General features: G+C 39.3%; 2 protein-coding genes across 4 annotated transcripts; both read left to right on the plus strand.

Annotated features, from left to right (window-relative positions):
• The first annotated feature begins 762 nt into the window (after positions 1-762).
• Positions 763-7,874, plus strand: LOC144090521 (serine/threonine-protein phosphatase 2A 55 kDa regulatory subunit B alpha isoform). Of its 2 annotated transcripts, none has more exons than XM_077622057.1 (10): positions 763-1,097; positions 2,768-2,836; positions 3,315-3,412; positions 3,565-3,730; positions 3,852-3,964; positions 4,771-4,948; positions 5,286-5,450; positions 5,599-5,768; positions 6,256-6,347; positions 6,444-7,874. In XM_077622057.1, the coding sequence occupies exons 1-10, from the start codon at positions 1,091-1,093 to the stop codon at positions 6,721-6,723; spliced, it is 1,338 nt and encodes a 445-aa protein (XP_077478183.1). In that variant the 5' UTR covers positions 763-1,090; the 3' UTR covers positions 6,724-7,874. The 2 variants fall into 2 exon arrangements, with proteins under 2 accessions (XP_077478183.1, XP_077478184.1); XM_077622058.1 differs by lacking the exon at positions 763-1,097 and adding an exon at positions 1,481-1,730.
• A 515-nt stretch (positions 7,875-8,389) lies between these two features.
• Positions 8,390-15,587, plus strand: LOC144091146 (BCL2/adenovirus E1B 19 kDa protein-interacting protein 3-like). Of its 2 annotated transcripts, none has more exons than XM_077623221.1 (6): positions 8,390-8,667; positions 11,096-11,330; positions 11,479-11,557; positions 12,766-12,866; positions 13,940-14,089; positions 14,324-15,587. In XM_077623221.1, the coding sequence occupies exons 1-6, from the start codon at positions 8,622-8,624 to the stop codon at positions 14,370-14,372; spliced, it is 660 nt and encodes a 219-aa protein (XP_077479347.1). In that variant the 5' UTR covers positions 8,390-8,621; the 3' UTR covers positions 14,373-15,587. The 2 variants fall into 2 exon arrangements, with proteins under 2 accessions (XP_077479347.1, XP_077479349.1); XM_077623223.1 differs by having other exon boundaries at positions 8,393-8,667; positions 11,099-11,330.
• Positions 15,588-15,862: the final 275 nt, after the last annotated feature.

Raw genomic sequence — 15,862 nt, forward strand, 5'->3', positions numbered from 1 at the left:
TTTCAGCATAGAAATAGAAGAAGCACAAAGGTTATTTAGTTGTTTATGAGTGGATATAGCTAGAATTCTATTTCCGGTATGGGATACAGAGGGCAGTGTGAGTTTTGTTGCCCTCCACTGGTGAGACATAGCAATTACAACCACGCAATTAGTAAATCGATTTAAAATCTCCATTTGATACCACAAAATATAGAAAAATTTAGTTCTATTCAATCTCTATTGATTTATTCAGTGTGAAATTAGGAAGATATAATTTTGGTGTTTAAAAAAAGATTTGGAGACACCTACTCACTTCTGCTCTATTGCTGGCATCGATATGTTAATAAGTTATTATGTATCTGTACAAATAATATATATTTGCAATAAATAATGATAAATATTACAAACTCGTAATAACATAACATACAATGTAAGTAAAATTTGGGATTTTCTGTGGTAAATAATTACAGGACTAGAGTCAGTGTCACAAAATATGTACTAGTATTTAAAATATAAAATAAATGTGTCTTCCCTATTCCAGTTTAGTTTACCTGCCTTCACTGGAAAACATCATGGAATGTTTTTTCCCAGGAACATGAACAATTTCTCCTTTCTTTGACAACATATTCATCTCATGAAGAAATTCCAAAGAAGGAAGTCAATGACTGTACTGCAAAATAAAACATTTATTAATATTCGAATGGCTGTATATTGAGGGGTGAGATCATTTCGGTGTAATTCAGTGTGCTCAACCACCATGATCCCTCGTTCATGCGCGCGCATAGAGCATCAGCTTTGCGGCGTGCGCGCACATTGTGAAAAAGCATATTTTAGTGGAGGTGCGGAAGGAAGGAGGCTGTGGCTGTCGCTGTGGCGGGGTGGAGAAGTGACTTGTGGGATGCCGACTAGAACAACAGTGGCAGGAGCAGGAAACAACTACCAATATTAAAACCGCGGTGCGAGGGTTCACCTAACGCCCCGACGCTCTCAGGTTGGAGCTGCAGGATAGTGGGGATCCATCACAAAAGAAAGTTCAGTTACCACGAAGCAACGCGTGGGAGTGGGAGGAAGGATCGTGTTTGACTGAGGCAAGTCCCCAGTCTGTCCCGTCATGGCAGGTAACGTGTTTCTCCCATTCCCCATGTAAATAGTACGCATTGTGCCAGAGTTTGGCAACTCCACTTGAATGCACACACCGTCGATTCTCTTCTGTACGCCCTAGTAGCAATTTAGCTAACGGTAGCTTGGCTAATGCTATTTAGCCGAGGCTAATGCTAACGTTAGCTAGTAGTCGGTAAACGCCAGTGTCATCAAGCGCGGTGGCCCGCGTTGTTTGGTCCCACTGGTGTTCTAGGCAGGAAAACGCCCCGCTGCTACACGATTTGCTGCCGCATCGCGGAAGACAATGCGAGGCATATCTAACTGATGGTCAACGTATAATAGTTCACCTAGCAAAATCTATTGTTTTTGTTAATGTATCACAGATTCGACATGGTAGAGTTGAGGAAACGTCAGCAAACTTGTAGTATTTCAAGTCAGTACATTTCCCTGCTTAGACTTAGCAACCAATAATATTGCAGTGGCGAGTATCCTGCAGCAAATCATATTGCAGCGAGGAGCGTCTTGCCTAGAACTATGGTGGGATTAGCAGCAGTTGGAAGCTAATTCTCGTTAGCTGTATACATTTGATACTGAGTGTCAACCATAACCTCCCGGTTCTACAGTAAGGGTTTAACCTTGTCATTGATAAAGTAAGTATTTAAGACTACGGCGGCACTGCCAAGTGGGATTTTACTCTAAAAAGAAATAAAGTAAGCAATGTACACAAGGTCTGTGTTGGCAAGACAGTCTGCAAGCTAATATTAGCTCAAACTTTGACATTGACTACATGCTGCCGTTGCAAAGATAGCTATTAAACACTCGGGAATTCTTGCAGATGATCTCTCATAAGATTAATTATCAAACTATATTCTGTGGCTTTACAAAATGACACGCTATTTAGGTATATTGATGTAGCCAAACACTTTTCATTCATTAGCTTATACGTCACGAATTCGTATTTTAATGTATTGTTTTTTAATCGTACATAATGGGTTGTGTTACTAGAACCTTTAGATTGAATTGGGTGTACGGACTTTATAATCGCTGATCATAAAAAGGTTACCGATGGCATATTTTAAGCGGATAATCATAACCTTTTGGGCGGGGAAGTAAAGGATCCACGGACATGCATGCATTGCGTTGCGAGGATGCAAAATGAAACTAATGAACTGCTCAGTGCTCAATAGAAGGCCTCTTTTGTTTACATCAAATCAGATTACTAGCTATATAATATCAATGAATTATATTTACAGCCTTCTTGGGATCCTTTACTCCTTTTGGAGTCACGACTTGCCTTGGAATATGTGGACATGGCAACTGTGATGACTCATAAATGACTGACTGGTTATTCCTATCTTTGCATCAAACCAGTTTTCCTTGTAAAATAACCCTTGGGTATATTGTTAGGCTTTTTATCAAATCAATGTATGTATTGATCCTGAAAACATTTGTCAGGTTTTTGAGTTGATATGTTCCAAATGAGGAGAAATTGTTGTTATTAACATTATTATTTATAAAAAGACTTATTAACTGTTAATAATATTTAAAAAATCTCAAAAGTGACAGTTATAATGAATATTAAAACCTAATTTTCACTGATTATTTATTATTTATATATATATGTATTTTTATGAGTTAGGTTAATAATAATAATTATTATATTTTGACATTTTCTTTTATTTTTTAGGAGCTGGAGGTGACATGCAGTGGTGCTTCTCTCAGGTGAAAGGAGCCATTGACGACGATGTGGCTGAAGGTATGACAAATAGCTCAATTGATTCAGACATTTTAGTGTAAAACCATTTTAAAAAATGCTAAAAACTGTACAATACACACTACCAAACCTAGTCAGCTTTTTGCCACATGCTTTAATGTAGGGTATTCATTTTTTAAAGAATGCGATGCACACTCCTCAGGCAGTCAGTTCACAAAGACCTTCTCGTATTCATTGTGTATTCCTTTGTGTCCTTCCCTTTCTGCTTCACCGGGCAGGAATGGGTTAAGTAACAGTGTATGTGAAAAGGGGAAAAGATGTAGTCCATCTTGATGCCAAAACATAACTCATTTTTTTTTATTTTTTGATCCAAGTCTGTCCTTTTAAATAGGAGTGTGTTGTTCTACAAGGCTAAGAAATGGTCCTCCATAATCTTCAGAAAGACTGTATGACTAACCAAATGTTTTTTATTTATTTATTCATTGTTGTGATGATTTATTTTTTATTTTTTCATATTCAGCGGACATCATCTCCACGGTTGAGTTTAATCACACGGGTGAGCTGCTGGCCACAGGTGATAAAGGTGGGCGCGTGGTCATTTTCCAACAGGAACTAGAGGTATGATTCAAGGAACTGGTCACACAGATATTATTAAGAATGGGATTTAGTATTGATGTTTTGATTGCGTGTTATTTTCCTTTGAGATTGTTGCAGCAATTTCTACCCCCTGCATTAGATCAATAAAGTGTAACTTTGCTATATTTCACCAGAACAAGAGTCTGCCTCAGTTTCGGAGCGAGTACAACGTTTATAGCACTTTCCAGAGTCACGAGCCCGAGTTTGACTACTTGAAGAGTTTGGAAATTGAAGAAAAGATCAACAAAATTCGCTGGCTTCCTCAGAAGAATGCTGCTCAGTTCCTCTTGTCCACCAATGGTACATTTACGAAGTCATAGCAATGAAACATCACGTCTGTGATCTCCATTCAGTTCAATTGACACTCGCTTCCTGCGAGGCAAAAGTTGCCACAATTTAATACCATTTTTGTCTTTGACAGATAAAACCATTAAATTGTGGAAAATCAGCGAACGAGACAGGAGACCAGAGGGCTATAATCTGAAAGAGGAAGATGGCCGCTACAAGGATCCTAATACTATCACCTCACTGCAGGTCTGTCCATTCGGGTGGTTCAGAACAAATTTACCATTTTTAAAAAATGCTATTATGAAAATCTTCATTGCTGGGCTTAGAATACTTAATGACCATTTTTAACAATGTTCATTCTAGACCACATGTGTCAAAGTGGCGGCCCGGGGGGCAGATTTGGCCCCCGGGCCGCATCATTTTGTGTGGCCCGGGAAAGTAAATCATGAGTGGCGACTTTCTGTTTTAGGATCAAATTAAAATGAAGAGTATAGATGTATATTAAATTTCCTGATTTTCCCCCTTTTAAATCAATAATTCAAATTTTTAATCATTTTTTTCTGTGTTTTTAGTTCAAAAATCATTTTGTAAAATCTAAAAATATATTTAAAAAAAAGCTAAAATAAACATTGTTTTAGATCTATAAAAAACTGAATATTCATGGTTTTTAATCCAGTTCTTTTAATCTATTTATTAAAAAAATATCTAAATATTAAATCAAAAATGGTCCGGCCCACATGAAATCGAGTTGACATTAACGCGGCCCGCCCTTGTCCTAGACTTAAAAAATTTATCCACCTTTTTAAAGGCAACTACACAGTCACCTATAGAGCCAGCTCTTATTGATATGTTGGAATTCTTTTTGTACAAAATCTTGCAGTGGAGGAGAAGCTTTGTGATGGATAATTTTGTGTCAATTAAGGTGGCATCTGCATTGTGTTGTCTTGCTAAATGTGGGTGGGGCCTGGAGGGCAATATGCTATAGTTTATTGAAAAACATAAGTATATTCCATACCTTAATGAGCTCTTTTTACCGGATGATCTCATCGTAGGTGCCAGTTTTGATACCGATGGACCTCATGGTGGAAGCAAGCCCCCGCAGGGTGTTCGCAAACGCTCACACCTACCACATCAACTCCATCTCGGTCAACAGCGACAACGAGACCTACTTGTCGGCCGACGACCTTCGCATAAACCTTTGGCACCTTGAGATCACCGACCGCAGCTTCAGTATCCTTTTTTGTTTTGCCTTCCACTCAATAGTTTGGAGTGGATTGATAGATTTTGCTAGGAATTGCCCGAACATCTATATTCTGATAATAAACCAAATAGTTTGTGCTAAAATGCTAATTGATGGCAAGCGGCTAACAAGTTTCCCACTTTGTTTCCAATACTGCTAATTTCAAAAGTAGCTTTTTAAAAAATGTATTTAAAATTCACTGTGCAATAGTTTATCCCTTACCTTTTTTAAGATAGACACACATTTACATCTTGAAGCATTTTTAGCCAAGTTAGCGCTTTCTGTAGAAAGCATGTGTTATGTTCCTTTTAACCGAACATTTTTTAGATATTGTTGACATCAAGCCAGCCAATATGGAGGAGCTAACGGAGGTGATCACGGCAGCCGAGTTCCATCCTCATCATTGCAACACATTCGTCTACAGCAGCAGCAAAGGAACCATCCGTCTGTGTGACATGAGAATCTCTGCGCTTTGTGACAAACACTCCAAACGTGAGTTTAGCACCTACTTTTACTTCTAAAAATAAATAAAAAGTAAACAGTACACAGTGATACTTTTTTCCTCAGACAGGGTCATTCCACAAGGCATAATATTTCAGGAGAGACTTGAAAATCATGTTGTTGTTTTTATTTTCTCTAGTTTTTGAAGAGCCAGAAGATCCAAGCAATCGATCTTTCTTCTCTGAAATTATATCATCAATCTCCGATGTGAAATTTAGCCACAACGGCCGATACATGATGACCAGGGACTATTTGTCTGTCAAGATTTGGGACTTGAACATGGAAAACAGGCCCGTGGAGACCTATCAGGTGTGTTCTTTTGATAAATACTTCTTATTTGACTGCATTGACTGAACCATCATTCAACAGGTATCTTTTTCCAATCTGGAATACCGCGTCAACACTATTTTTGACATAAATATAGGTACACGGTCGATTGGTCGCCGGTCTTTTAGTCGCCCGGAAGGTTATTGATAATTACCATTTAAATCGTTGCTCAAATTCCCTAAATACAAAGTGCAAGTTACTATTTAGTCATACTTAATGCCCTAGTAATTATTAGGCTAAAGAAAAGCTCCAAATTTTCGTGTCGCGGTCCAGGCGACCAAAAGACCGGCGACCAATCGACCGCACACGTAAATATAGACGCGACATGATGTCTGTAGCATCAATTGAATCGAATATGACAATGCGATGGCAATTTTAGAAATATCTCTATCTGTACTCAACTTTTATACAATCTAAACCATAAAAAACGGATGTTTGAAAATCAGTCAAACCAACATTTTTCTTGCAGGTTCATGAACACCTAAGAAGCAAACTGTGCTCACTTTATGAAAACGACTGCATCTTTGACAAGTTTGAATGCTGCTGGAATGGCGATGACAGGTGATTGAAAAAGACACAATCTTTTCACCGAGTTATTTTCACTCAATGTCACCATTTTCTTAAATTTTTATTTTTTTTCCTCCACACTTCTTTCAGCGTGGTAATGACCGGCTCCTACAACAATTTCTTCCGGATGTTCGACCGGGGCCAGAGGCGCGACGTCACGTTGGAGGCTTCCCGTGAAAACATCAAGCCCATGCAAGTCCTGAAACCCCGCAAGGTGTGCGTGGGGGGAAAGCGCAAGAAGGACGAGATCAGCGTAGACAGTTTGGACTTTAACAAGAAGATCCTTCACACCGCCTGGCATCCCCAGGACAACATCATCGCCGTAGCGACCACTAACAACCTCTACATATTCCAGGATAAAGTCATTTAACGTGCGGGAGATCCGGTGTGTGCGCTTGTGTGTGTGTTTGAGACGTCGCGACGCAACCCCCCTGCGGCCGGAGCCTAGTCGGTCACGGTAACGTTGACGTCGGCACCCCCCCTGTTTGTCACTAATCGGTGACCAGCCTTTGTTTCAGATAAAGACGGAGGAAGCCTCGCTCTTGCCCAACATCAACCTGTCTGTGACAGTGACACCTGCCTTGTTGTTTCAGTGATGTGCCATTTTTTTCGGTTATTTTCCGTGGGAGTAATTTGGGTGTGGCAGATTCAAAATGATCTGAGCACAAATTTATTTTTTTAACCGTCTCCCCTTGGCTCTGTGAAATGTTTTTATTAGTATGTCCCTCATTGTCCTGTGCCATAGAAGTGTTTTTTTTCTTCTTTTTTTCTAAGAAATAAGAAATTGCCAGTCTTTTTTGTTGTTGTTCTTGTTGAAGTCGTGCAAACGCGCGCCTTTTTATTTAGTCATCAATAATGCGGTCATAGTAACATTACAGTCACCTTACTTATTTACATTCAAGCCACTTCACAAAGGTGCGCTCAAAAACTGGACAAGGGCAAGGACGGTCCGGTCTTAATTCTGATTGCCGTCTGAGTAAATCTGGTTTTTGAAGAGCCCCGAGATAATTATGTTCAAGTTCGGTCGGTCTATGTCGTCTTGTGTTCAAGCAAGCTGAGAGGCGATTTCAAACACACAATCATCGTCTATTTATATTAACACTTTGTTCGTAACACTTCCAGAAGTATTCCGTCCGGCCGTTCAAACTGGAACTGAAGCGTTTTTTTTTTTTTATGTTTGGAAATTTTGCAAATGTCGTCGTGACACTTCTGGAAGGTGACTTGGCTCGGGAAACGGTTGCTTACACACTGGAGTCGCTCCAACTTATGTACATGTGTTTATCAGTCAAATGTTTAAAACGGATCCATTTTATTTGATGACTTTCGTTGCATCCTGTTGATTAAAGTGCAAACATTACTGCTACTATATGTGCCCGTGCAATGGGCTGCAAGCGAACTAAAGTGTGTTGTCTCCACAACTTACAATCACGGACCAGTGGGAGACTATTTGATGCCTCTATAAAAGTGCGACTACAGTTTTAATCTATGACAGTGACCGTAATAAAGGAACTACTTTTTGCAGTCTCTTGGTTCCTTTATTTGAGGCACTTTTTGAGAAAGGCTTTGTCAAAATATAGTGAGAAATGTTCTATATTTCATTTTTGGATGAGGGGTACATTTTTATGATGATAAATTCTTTCTGTTTACTTTTATATAATCTGTTTAAGTGCTTATTTTTGTAAAATTCTAATTATTATACTAGATCCACAAGATAAATCAATGTGCAAAGTAGATTATTGCATCCGTAATTAATTTCTTAATGTGGCATATAAATAGGAGTGAATATGTTTCATTTAACCAAACTACACAGACTTCTTGATGTAAATTAACCACATGCAATAATGCTATAGTCAAAATATGAACTTTTATATTCGTCAACAGCTGAATGTAATTTTGTTTAACAGCTGAATGTTCTACTGCCTGATTGTGTACGTGAGAGCACGCACGGTAACTATGGTCATGGAAAATTTGATTTTGTTTATTTAAAACAATAATAACGCTAGCAGGAGGTTTTTAATTAATTGAATTCATAAATACATCTAACACGTTATATATAATTAGACTCTTCGCTGTCTTACGTCATCAGGCAGCACCGCGAGGATCTGTTTTGTTAGCCTCGCGGCGGCTACCGCCTCGGCGACAAATCGCTGCCTTACACAGACAAAAACATCGGACGGCGAGAAGATACGGTTATTTTTGCAACTCGTCTGAATGTATGAAGTAAACGCCATTTAATACAACCCATATTGGTTGTTACCAAGCTCAACGATGTCCGACACTGCTACAGACAACAACGGAGATTCGGGGCTAAACGGTGAGACGCCACTTGCATTTTCAGATTTTTAACCGTGTTTTATCGCAATGTAGTAACAACTATAGTGCAGGACTGTATATAGCGTGTTGGGTGATTTAATGCACATTTATTTTGAATAACCTTGCAGTTTGATTTATATTTATTTTCCCAAACTGAGCTACGTTTAAGGAGGTAGACAGAAGCGCACTATGTCCGTCTGTTTATTGACAACATATGAACCAATCGTTGTATAGATTGTCTTGATTGACGGGCCTGTGGACGAATGAGCAAGTCACGCGGTGGTTAGGAGGCGGGTTTAAGTTCGTCAACAAGGCGAGAGTGAAGACGCTAAAAAATGTTAAATTTATAGATCAAGATAAGAGTATATTCGGCCATCATTACGAGCGATCGCTTCCTAACTCACTCAAAACCTAAATGTGGGTTTGTTGCTGCCCCCTATGTTATCAGTTTGTGATATTAACTTTAAAAAAATACATATTTAGAAGCTAAAGTGAGTTGTTTTTACTTCACGCTTGCGCTGACTCAGCAAGGCAAGTTGGAATGCGAACAAAGGCAGGTTTATTAATTATCATGAACTTCTTATAATGCAATAACAGTGCGATTTGTTTCTCCATCACTATGGAGAGACATGACGTGGCATGCTATGTAAAGTAACATTGACAAGGGCCGATGACAGAGGGTTTGGACATTAGTAAGTGGGCATTGGGTTGAAATATTTCAGCCTCCCTTCAATGAAAAAAAAAGTCTTGTTTATTTTTCATTGGGGGAGGGGACTGAAAAATCATGATTTCTTCCCCCCACTACATTTCTGTATTATATGGGACAACCTGGGTGTATTGATGCTTGAAACAATGATTAAATGAAAGGCTAAAAGTTGTGAACATCAGGTTATCAGCAAGATAAGTTGACATGGTGTGTTATCTGAGACGGAAGGCTATTTTTGTTTTGGACTTTCCGAGAGCTCCCACCAGGTCATAAACGATTTTATCTGTTACATATGGTCTTCGAAGCTAAAACCTAACATCAGTTAATTGAAAAAAAGTTACTTTGTGTTTCCATTGTCTTTTTAATCCAGCCTGAATCTGATAAAGGGTATGAAGCCAGAATGTTCCCAAATGTTGTCACCATGGCAACGTGGGCCCAAAACCGCAGAACGCGGAGCAGACACAATGCTATGTCAACAGGAGCTTTGCTCATAGTGTACTCTGTAATCAGGATGAGAGTGAGTGTTAAGTCTGCCGTGTCACACTGGGTCAGTGGGCGTGGCTTTACTGAACATGACTGCTTTTGAGAGCGTGGAAACTGTTTATTTTGCTGTCGGGTGTTCATGTGACCTCTGTTGAGTACGTGAGAATGTTTTTTTTTCCAAGCATGGTGATGATATTATCAACATTTATTTGTATTGCTTCATGCACTGACATCTTAATGTCAGTGTCGCTCAGTTGCCTCCATACCGTGCATAGTTCACATACAGAAAAGGCTGGAGGAAGCAACAGGAAGGCATTTATGGCCTGTCAGCACGCGGGAGGATTTATTGGGGTCCTCAACAACATTTGCTTGACATCCCGTTGTTTTTCGGAGGCAAAGTGCTCAAAATCATTTACATTTTTTTTGTTTTTTGCTAGATTGCGAGGTTGAGTCTTGCCTGTTCATATTTACTTATATTAGGCGATAATGACTAGACTTCTCAAACCTATGGAAGTAGGACTACCTAAAAATAAATAGTGCTTCAAGTCCCACCTATAGTTTGATTAATAAAATATTGTATGTTACTAGGCTATGTTTGAATGAAATAACCTATGAAAAAGTAGTGTATTGTAATTAAATGGGTCTGGAAACTGAAATCCTGGTTCCAAATTGCGCAAGGGTGTCAGACTCGGGATGGGCCGGACCATTTTAGATATATTATTTAGAATTTTTTAAATAAATGGATTAAAATAATTGGATTAAAATCCCTGAATATTCAGTTTGTTATAGATCTAAAACAATGTTTATTTGAGCTTTTTTTAAATATATTTTTAGATTTTACAAAATGATTTTTGAACTAAAAACACGGAAAAAAATGATTGAAAAATTACAATTATTGATTTAAAAGGGGGAAAATCAGGGAATGTAATATACATCTATACTCTTCATTTTAATTTGATCCTAAAACAGAAAGTCGGCACTCATGATTGACTTTCCCGGGCCACACAAAACGATGCGGCGGGCCAGATTTGGCCCCCGGGCTGCCACTTTGACACATGTGGCTTAGAGTTTCATTAAAAAAAAACACTCAGGAGTGCGAGCTAAAGTGATACTACATGCTATAAAGAAACTACAAATAGTAGTAATGGTATATTAATGCTATAGTGAGGAATAAGAAACATCCCAAAAAAATGAATGGATAATAGTTGTGTACATGCCAACATACGAGTTTTTCTCTCAGCAGGGTCCTGGGTGGAGTTGGAAATGAACAGGGGTGCTACAGGGTCCACCCAGTCCACTTCAACAGTTAGCCCTCCCTCAGAGCTGTTGCCCCTTCCTCAGGTGGAGGAAGAGGAGGGCATGGCGGGGGCGCTGGAGCACGTCCCATCGTCGTCCTCCATCCACAACGGCGATATGGAGAAAATCTTGCTGGACGCCCAGCACGAGTCAAGCCGTAGCAATTCAACCTGTGACAGGTGGTCTTACCGTTTGCCCCAAGGGTCCCGACGAATCCATATACGGCTATTTTCAATTCATCTTTTATTTCATTACGTTGACGTCAATGTGTTGTTATTTGCTTTTGCCACAATACGCAGCTGAAGAATGTATTTTCTCTCCCTTCAGCCCTCCCCGCCCCCACACGCCTCAAGATGAAGGACAAATCATCTTCGACGTGGATTTGAGCAACCGAACGGACAGTCAGGTAAAAGCACGAAAACTCTTTAGAGCTGTTGCCATGACAACCTCAAGACAGATATTCGCCAGATTCAAAGTTTAAAGTACAGTGGTACCTCGACATACGATCTTAATCCGTTCCGGGACTGAGATCGTATGTCGAGCTTTTCGTAACTCGAGCGAACGTTTCCAATTGAAATGAACTAAAAACAAATTAATTCGTTCCAACCCTCGGAAAGAACACCAAAACAGGATATTGGATTGGAAAAAATGTTTTATTTCTTCTAATTCGCCATCTATTAACAAAGTAACACATAACTAGTGGTTTAATAGTAATGAAATGTGTGTAATAGAAGTAAAATTAGACGCATTTGCAGAGGATAGAGACAGTGACATACACGGAGACGGGGGAGGTTTTTTGGGGGGACTTTATCCACGGCAACAACGCACTCGTAAACGAACAAACACATTTAAATTAACTTGGATTAATACATACAGACACACTCAAACATACGTTTAATGTAACTTTACACAAAACTCAATTCTAATTTTGTTTTATTTTTTTTAACCTTTGTTCTGGGCGGGTTAGCTGTTTGCCACCCCTCCACCCTCACGTTCGCTATCGATGGTCTGTTTGCTGTTGTATTCCCTTCAAAATATTCCGAAAATGATGCACACAAATGTCCTCACAATAGGATAACGCACGACCACTTGCCAACGAGAAGTAGTCTTGAATGAGCGATCGCGGGAGCTAACAGGCTAAGGAAGGAATAACAGCCTAGCCACGTATTGATTGTGGATAATGTTTAAGTTTTATTCTGAGAAAGGGTGCCATTGGCTATCGGTGTTGTGTGCACCAGTATACTTCATTACCCAGAAAGCCCTCTTTTTGCCCACGCATGCGCGTTGTGCGTTTTCTGGTCCATGTGTAGGTGAAACTCGTGTTCAGTGCTTGTAGATATCTGTTTTACACGAAAGAGATGCAGCAAAAAAGACAGTGCGCTACAATGATACACAGCCTCTCATGTCATGGCCACCTGGCTTGGTCGCATCTCGAAATTTTGATCGTATCTAGGGCGAATTATTCGATCGAAATTTTCATCGTACCTCGAGCATGTCGTAGGTCGAGGTACCACTGTACTTTCATTCGTTACCAGTGACTGCAAACAATTCTCTTAAACGGTTGAGAAGCAGTTTTTCCGATTTTCATTAATATAAAAATGTTTTTGTCTTTAGACAGAAGATATCTTGGACAAGGAGAGGGACGTGGACATCTTGATGAAGGACGCAGATTGGGTGGCTGACTGGTCTAGTCGACCGGAAAACGTTCCTCCTAAGTGAGTGTGAACTCTGCAATCTCACACAGGCACGCAAACATGCTGCACCTGCTTGTTTGTACCGAGAGAGCGGTTAGTCATTGCGGCAATAACGTTGACACGACACCCGGATACTGAAATAACTCGGCTATTTGACATCACTATTATATTGTGTATGAGATGACTCCCATATACTAAAAATAGTGCTACCGCGACTTGTTTTTTCAAATCATTACTTCTAATTAAGCTGCACTAACATTTGTTTTTGGCGAGGATAAAGAATATATGCCTCTAAGCAACATGTGTCAAAGTGGCGGCCCGGGGGGGCAAATCTAGCCCGCCGCATCATTTTGTGTGGCCCGGGAAAGTTAATCATGAGTGCCGACTTTCTGTTTTAGGATCAAATTAAAATGAAGAGTATAGATGTATATGAAATTTTTGCATATGAAGATTTTCCCCCTTTTTAAATCAATAATTGTCATTTTTTAATCATTTTTTTCTGTGTTTTTAGTTCAAAAATCATTTTGTGAAATCTAAAAATATATATTAAAAAAAGCTAAAAATAAACATTGTTTTAGATCCATAAAAAACTGAATATTTGGGGCTTTTAATCCAGTTCTTTTAATCCATTTATTAAAAAAAATCTAAATATTTTATCTAAAATGGTCCGGCCCACATAAAATCGAGTTGACGTTAATGCGGCCCGCAAAACAACCCGAGTCCGACACCCTTGCTCTAAGCACTGTTATCGTGTCTGTTTACATTTGTTGCTTTAAAATCTGCAATTTTATGAAAGCTAAGGTGAAAATTTGCTAATGTTCCTCTGTCTCAAAAACAATTAAAATTAACATTGCAAGATCATGTTTCTGGAACTAACTGGAAAATTTGACACAACTCGGATAGTCCCTTTCAGCAACAGAATGCACTCATATTTCTCTCTATATCAATAAAAAAAAAAAAAAAAAAAACACGGATATCGATGGAAATCGGCATATATCTTCACCATTGACATGATCATCCACTAACAGACACAATGTGAAATTTCAATACCACCCTGTTGCGTTTTCTATCTCGCCACCCCCCACCATCACCAGGGAGTTTCATTTCTGTCACCCCCGCCGCTCCGTGACGCTCAGCATGAGGAAAACCGGGGCCATGAAGAAAGGAGGCTTCTTCTCCGCCGAGTTCCTCAAAGTCTTCATCCCATCGCTGGTGATTTCACACATCCTCGCCCTCGGCCTTGGGTAAGAAACCCTAAAACGTGACCATTGGGCGTCCAAACCGCTCCTTAAGAACCGTCCTGGGTGCAGCTTTTCACTCATTGGACACCCCTGACTTAAATTCTTCTAAACTCCAAAGTTCTGATTCACTCCTGGAGGGGGCACTGCTAAGCCACATGAGCTGTTGTCTATCATTCATGGAGTCTCGCATCCTTGCCTTTTTGACCTATGAATTGCACCTGTCGTTCTTTTCAACAGAGTATACATCGGGAAGAGGTTGACCACGCCCCCTACCAGCTCCTTCTAATGGGAAAGTGAAGAAAAGTGCCTGAGATGTGGTCTAAAGCCAGAGAAAGTGTTGCTATCCTTTTTAAAGAGTTTTCCCGTCTTCTCCTTTGCTTGCCCCTCCCCCAAAATGAGATATGACATGTTCTCCGAAGAAATGCATACTCAGCTTTACCTTATCTCTTTTTTTTTTTACCGGCTTTTTGACACTAGATAACCTCCTTCTACCCACTCATTTGTTTAAAAAAAGTTTTTTTTTTCCATAGGCTTGTTTTAGATTTCAAAATGGGTGGGTAAATGGGAAAAAAGGGGTGTGGCCAAGTGTGTTGACAGTATTTTGAAGGTCAGGTTCGGACCGAGCGTGATTGTTCTTTCATCTTTTTATTCAACATATCATCAGAGCTAATGAGATCTCATTTTACATAGTCCTTTACCGTTTAATTTTTCTTTTTTTTCTCCATTTCTGACGTCAATTTAGAGTTACCCGAAAAGAATTGGCATCGAAATGTCTATCCGAAGAAGTTTTGGATATTTAAGGTTTAAGAATTTCTTGAAAAATCCGAGTTATAATTCACCTTGCTTGAAACTAATGAGTGTTATTTGTAATTTTGACAGGAAAAAAAGCATGAAAAAAGCCTTGCTGGTTGTGGGCAGTATTTTGCTAGTTTTTTAACTCTTATCTAATTTACGTGGTGGCCATTTTTGACTGAGCACCAAGCATGATGTGCTATTTTCTAAGATTGATTGAGGGTAGACTTGGGTCCTGACCTTTGACCCCTTATCGAATTGCCAAATCTATCATGTATGGGAATGCAGTGTAGATAAATTCAAATGGTAAAAGACTTTGATGAAGGCTGAAAGTATTCCTCTGTTGAAGAGATGTTTTTCCAGATCAAATTGAAGAAAAAAAATTGAAAAATTAGCAGAGTGGTGATTTTGCATCACCGTAATTCCTTGATCTGCTTTTTTAGTTTTTAATATTTCTGCTCCTGTTTTATGTGTAGCAGTCCAACGGCTCATCATGCCATCTTTTTTCAAATATATATAATATGATTGCAATTGCACCATGCATGAATCAACCTGGAGATGATCCAAACTAAAAAAAAAGGTGACCTGGTCTTTATGTGAGGAGGAACCTGGAGAACACTAAATCTTGCAGTACATTTGCTTCATTTTTCCTCTCCATTTGACAAATGATAGACATTTTGTCATTAAAAAAAAGTGAATGAATCATTTACATCTCGGCCTACATTATTTTCTAGTAAGTTGGATTTCGAGAGCGAGAAAGCTTTAAAAATGCATTTGAGGGCCACTCCTAAAACTTGTGGCCAGACCTTGTGTTGTTTTCTCCTTCCTTTTGCGTTCAGCAAAATGTCGCAGAAGTCACCGCACACAACAGTTGTTTTGGAATGCAGTCAAATAAATCCACAGCTCGTTTCAGCATAGCTGAGACCTCAGTCCCACATTTCGTAAGTTCCGAATTCCAATTTGCGCCACAACCCTAACAGAAAT

Source organism: Stigmatopora argus, chromosome 16 (genome assembly GCF_051989625.1).
Source record: "Stigmatopora argus isolate UIUO_Sarg chromosome 16, RoL_Sarg_1.0, whole genome shotgun sequence".
Classification (NCBI taxonomy): domain Eukaryota; kingdom Metazoa; phylum Chordata; class Actinopteri; order Syngnathiformes; family Syngnathidae; genus Stigmatopora; species Stigmatopora argus.

Coding starts and splice junctions, on each gene's coding strand:
- LOC144090521 (XM_077622057.1), top strand. Junction 3,731..3,851: donor GTTCCTCTTGTCCACCAATG/GTACATTTACGA, acceptor TGTCTTTGACAG/ATAAAACCATTAAATTGTGG. Junction 6,348..6,443: donor TGCTGGAATGGCGATGACAG/GTGATTGAAAAA, acceptor CACTTCTTTCAG/CGTGGTAATGACCGGCTCCT.
- LOC144091146 (XM_077623221.1), top strand. CDS start 8,622: ATGTCCGACACTGCTACAGACAACAACGGAGATTCGGGGCTAAACG. Junction 11,331..11,478: donor AGCAATTCAACCTGTGACAG/GTGGTCTTACCG, acceptor CTCTCCCTTCAG/CCCTCCCCGCCCCCACACGC. Junction 14,090..14,323: donor ATCCTCGCCCTCGGCCTTGG/GTAAGAAACCCT, acceptor TCTTTTCAACAG/AGTATACATCGGGAAGAGGT.